Here is a 5,187-nt window from a genome sequence, read left to right as displayed (position 1 = left end):
GTCAGGCGGGCCTCGGGCCCTCAACCCCCACCGCCAGAGCGCCCACGGAGCCACACCATGGAGAGCTGGCCCTCTTGGGGCTCACAGTGTAGCTGGGGGGGTCAGGGGAGGTCAGCTCTCCCAGGCTTCTTGCCAGATGCAGGATCAGGAAGGGAAAGAGCGCTGAGCTCCACCCAGTGGCCTGGCCGCCCGGTTCGGGTGCTGGGGGAGCCCACAAGCACAGACCACAGGCTCTGCGAGGACACTGCAGAGCCAGGGATGGGGCCGGGCAGGAGAACAGAGTGGCCTCAGGGCTGCCCCGCTCAGCTAACCTGCTTGCACAATCCTACTCTGAGTACCAACTACTGCCAATCCTACTCTGAGTCCCCTTCCAGCCGCTGTGTCCCATGTGCACGGTCAGGAGGGCAGGGGTCAGCCTCACCTTGAGGATCTCATTGGAGCCGAAGCCTGAGAGCATGAGGGTGTCCCGCTCCATGTCCAGGATGGCGCAGGCCACCAGCAGGTGCAGATTGGGGCCCGGAAGCCCCGTCCACAGCACCTGGGAGCGCCGGAGGGAGGGTCACAGGCCAGCCTCTGCCTGAGGTCCTACCCAGGCCTGCCCCTGCCCCTGCCCACCTCCCACAGCCTCCACCCACGCCGGCTGCCCACCTCCCACAGCCGAAGAACATCCGGGAAGGGGAATTCCCTCTTGAACCAGATGAGCAGCCACCGGAAGCAGAAGCAGAGAGAGCCAGAGTCCTGGGAGTCTAGAGGAGGACAGCGGTGGAGGGTGGTGCTAAGCAATCAGCAAGCTCACAACCAGTGCCCGCCCCGTTCCAATTCACAGTGTGCACGTCGGATGGCAACTAAGACCCAGCGGTGAGACCCTGCACCAGGCGAGGCGGTAGGTAACTCCTGCCCCGGGTGGGAAGCCTCTGGGCCGAGGCAGGAATGCCGTGTCAACGGGAACCGTCCCCATCCTGCCTTCCAAACCCCGGCGAGGTGAGCCGTCCCGTGTTTTCCACGCACACACGGAGGGACAGTGAGGCCCAAGAGGCGTGAGGAAACGTCGAGCAAACACGGAAACTGGTAGAACTTTCCCGGAAAGTAGCGATGGGGACAGACATTTCAAAAGCTGTAAAAATATCTACTGCCCGAGATACAATCTCACTTCCTCGAATTTTACCTAAAGAAAATATCCAGACTCTATTTGTCACGATGAAAAACTGCAAATGTCCAGGTCAGGTCAAATCTGTTCTTGTACATCATCTTAAATCATTAAGAGGGATAAAACGCTGTGCGGTTGCCGAAACCAGTTTGGCTCCGTGGATAGAGCGTTGGCCTGTGGACTGAAAGGTCCCAGGTTCGATTCTGGTCAAGGGCATGTACCTGGGTTGCAGGCACATCCCCAGTAGGAGATGTGCAGGAGGCAGCTGATCGATGTTTCTCTCTCATCGATGTTTCTAACTCTCTATCTCTCTCCCTTCCTCTCTGTAAAAAATCAATAAAAAATATATTAAAAAAAAAAACAAAAAACGCTGTGCGGTCAATACAAGTGGTGGTTCTCAACCTTCCTAATGCCGCGACCTTTAATACAGTTCCTCATGTTGTGGGGAGCCCCAACCATAAAATTATTTTTGTTGCTACTTCATAACTAATTTTGCTACTGTTATGAATCGTAATGTAAATATCTGATATGCAGGATGTATTTTCATTGTTCTCGACCCACAGGTTGAGAACCGCTGGTTAGAACACTTTTAATGGCCCTGCCGGGGTGGCTCACTTGATTGGATGTCATCCTGGGCACCAGAAGGTTGCTGGTTCGAGTCCCAGTTAGGGCACATGCCCAGGTTGCAGGCTCAATCCCTGGTAGGGGGCTTGCAGGAGGCAGCCAATCAAGGTTTTGCTCACACCAACGTTTCTAGCTCTTTCCCTCTCCCTTCCTCTCTCTCTTAAAAAAAAAAAAAAGTCAGTAAGAAAATCTTTAAAAGAAACTTTTTTGTTGTTGTTATTCCCTATCCGAGTATATTTTTCCATTGATTTTTTGAGAGTGGAGAGAGGAGGAGGAGACAGAAAAACATTGATGTGAGAGACACATCAATTGGTTGCCTCCCACACTCACCCCAACCAGGGCTGGGGATCAAGCCTGGGCCCTCCCGGCTGAGGCTAAAAGAAACTCTTTTTAAAGCCTGCAACCCGGGCATGTGCCCTTGACCGGAATCGAATCCAGGACCCTTCAGTCCGCAGGCCGACATTCTATCCTCTGAGCCAAACCGGCCAGGGCAACTAAAAGAACCTTTTAATGACACAGAGGCAGCTAATGTGCAGGTGTCTCCAGAACTGGCATGAGCTTTCAAGGTCTTGGTTTCCGCTCCAATATATCTCCCTCCCCCACAGTGAGCCTACACTTCACGGAAGAAATACCCATAAAGTAAGCTAAAAAGAATACTACTATCAACAGCAACTTCTATTTTCTTCCTCTTATCTGAATTTCTTGCATTTTTTACACTGAACAAATTCCAAGACACATTTTAAGGCCAGAATGCAGCAGTCCCAGTGCCAGAGAACCAGTGTCCAACCCCAGGTTCAAGGCGGGTGGGAGTTCCCTCAGGAGCCGGGACTGATGGCGGCACGCGGGGAGCGGCGCGTGGACGCGTGGACGCGCAGACACACACCGAATTTCTTGCATTTTTTACACTGAACAAATTCCAAGACACATTTTAAGGCCAGAATGCAGCAGTCCCAGTGCCAGAGAACCAGTGTCCAACCCCAGGTTCAAGGCGGGTGGGAGTTCCCTCAGGAGCCGGGACTGATGGCGGCACTCGGGGAGCGGGCGCGTGGACGCGCAGACACACACTTGCATTTCGGGGTTTGCTCCAAGCCCCCACCCTGCTTTCACCGGTAAGTTTTGGGCTCTGGGTGGTGCCAGATGTTTCTCTTTTTAGGATCAGGACCCAATGTCCTGGACACCGTCTGGGGCTGCTCATTCCCAGAGGCTCTTTGACGACACCTTTGTCCCTGCTGTCCCCCGCCCACCCACCGAGACACATACCCAGGAAGTCACAGAGCGGCGGGTCCAGCACCCGGAGGAGCAGCAGGAGCTGCCCGAGCTGCCGCTTCATGGTCTCCTGACTCTCCTCGAAGTTCCCGTGCTGTGGGGGGAGGCACGGGAGGCGTCGCACCCCATCCTCCCCAGGCGCCCGTCGCCCACCCCTGCTCCGAGCCTCACCACAAGCTCCATGAAGCCACAGAAACACCAGAAGGCATCCACCTCGTTCTGAACGACGTAGAGGATCGGGGAGAGCAGGTCGCTCATGCCCTGGACGTAGCCTGTGGGGACAGGAGGTCAGGGCCCGGCCCAGGCCCTCAGCACCCCCAGGGGCGGCGCCGTTCTGCCTCGGGCGCCCACCGAGGTCGAAGTGGTACATGCAGTAGGTGAGGAGGATGTCGTTCAGCAGGCCCAGCCCCGGGTTCTCCGGACCCTCGTAGAACTTGTTGGTCCTGTCCGTGCGGCTCACGTCTCTCTCTGTGGGGACAGGGTGCAGGGTGCCAAGGTGAGAAAGTTGGGGGGTGGGGGGTCCCATCCCTGCTGGCCATTGACTGCAGCCCCCCTCCCCTCGCCCCAGGCAGGTGTGGGCCAGTCCCCAACCACCTGACACTGGAGTGAGGGCTGCTCCACACTCCCCACATCCTCCGGTGCCATGGTTACTAACCAGCCACAGACGGGAAACTGAGGCCCAGGGTAAAATCACTCGCCAGGATGTACTCACAGTGAGTAGATGGCAGAGCGGGGCTCCAGCCCAAGGAGCCTGGGTCTCCTCCCTCTCCCCTGCTTCGCCTCGGCCCCTCGGCCCCTGCTCACCCCCATCCCCCTCAGATGCCCTCACCCCGCTCCCGGGAGGCGCGGCTCCCAGCCCCCAACCCACCGATGAGGCTGCGGTATCCGTGCAGCAGCGAGTTTCTCCGCTCCTGCTCCGGGCTCACCGACTTCCACTGCAGCTTCATTCGGAAATACTCGTCCCTGAGGGGCGAGGGGCGGCGTGAGGGCGCCTGCCACCTCCTCCGTCTGCGGGGCTCAGCCCCGGCCACCACCCCAGAGCCCCTCCCTGACCAGGCAGACCCCCTCCTGACATCTCAGGGCACAGAACTCCGGATGTGGGGGCCAGGCCGCATAGCAGGGGCACAGCAGGGGCACAGCATATACAAGCAAGAGGACGGGTGGCCCACAGTTCAGGAAGCAAAGCAGTGACCATGAGACAGTGGCACCAGGACAAACGGCAGCGGAGGGGCAGGCCCGGCCCAGCCGCCGGTCTCCCCCGTGCACAGGTGCTGCCCAGCACGTGACAGGCTCAAACCCAACGTGCGCCGTGCCACGTGCTGGGTGCTATGCCACGTGCTGGGTGCCCTGCCACGTGCCAGGCGCCCTGCTGGCCGCTGGGATGTGCAGATCAAAACCCGCCAATCAGCGTGGGGGCTCACTCACGTCTTCTTGCGCACGTGTGCCTTGTGCTCCTCAGCGGAGCCGTCCCAGCTGAGGTAGCCCAGGAGGAACTTCCAGGCCTCTCGCCTCAGGCTGGGGCTCAGACCCTGGGGGCGGAGCGGGCGGGAGCTGGGAGGGGGCCCCCAGGGCTCCACGGCCGGCCGAGGCCCCAGCTCCACCTGCGGGGACACCACAGTGAGCCCTGACTGTGGGGGACCCCACAGCCCTCCCCAGCCCATCCCGGCCTCCTTCACGTCCCCTCAGCCCTTCTTAGCTCAGCAGACAGGTAATGTTCAGGGTCGGACGGGAAGCAACTCCGTCCCTGGGTCAGGGACAAAGTCACCCCAAGTCTGGAAGGGCCCCCCAATAACAGCCAGCACCAGGAGCACAGGCTGTGAGCACTTTCCAGTCACTCACGCCACCCGATGAGGGTGGTGCCGTTATTGCCCCTTCTCCGGGGACAGGACGAAATGGAGGCGCTGGGAAATGCAGGCCCACGCCCGCGGTGGCAGCCCAAAGTAATGGCGTCGGCCCTGCTACTCACACAGGAAATGACCTCGAACCCAGGCTCGGGCTCGTCGTCGGGGACCGGGTGAAGGTCACGGGAGGCCCCCTCCGGGTGGGGCTGCAGGGCTCCCCGGAAGAAGTTGGTCACGCGGGAGAAGCTGTTGAAGGTGGTGGAGTAGGGGTCCTGGAGGAAGCGCTGGGGACAGACGGAGAGTGGTCAC

General features: G+C 59.3%; 1 protein-coding gene across 1 annotated transcript in view; it reads right to left on the bottom strand.

Annotated features, from left to right (window-relative positions):
* Positions 1–5,187, bottom strand: part of TBC1D17 (TBC1 domain family, member 17) — a 14,628-nt gene that overhangs the window by 862 nt on the left and 8,579 nt on the right. The window contains exons 7-14 of the mRNA XM_014550443.1: positions 5,004–5,174; positions 4,463–4,638; positions 3,906–4,000; positions 3,389–3,505; positions 3,209–3,309; positions 3,032–3,131; positions 649–746; positions 422–538 (exon numbers count right to left, since the gene is read on the bottom strand). Of these exons, the coding sequence (XP_014405929.1) occupies positions 422–538; positions 649–746; positions 3,032–3,131; positions 3,209–3,309; positions 3,389–3,505; positions 3,906–4,000; positions 4,463–4,638; positions 5,004–5,174 (975 nt within the window). The remainder of the gene's footprint in view (positions 1–421; positions 539–648; positions 747–3,031; positions 3,132–3,208; positions 3,310–3,388; positions 3,506–3,905; positions 4,001–4,462; positions 4,639–5,003; positions 5,175–5,187) is intronic.

Source organism: Myotis brandtii, unplaced genomic scaffold, assembly GCF_000412655.1.
Source record: "Myotis brandtii unplaced genomic scaffold, ASM41265v1 scaffold601, whole genome shotgun sequence".
Classification (NCBI taxonomy): Eukaryota; Metazoa; Chordata; class Mammalia; order Chiroptera; family Vespertilionidae; genus Myotis; species Myotis brandtii.
Note: the sequence above shows the minus strand (reverse complement) of the source record. Positions and strands in the feature narration are given on the sequence as shown.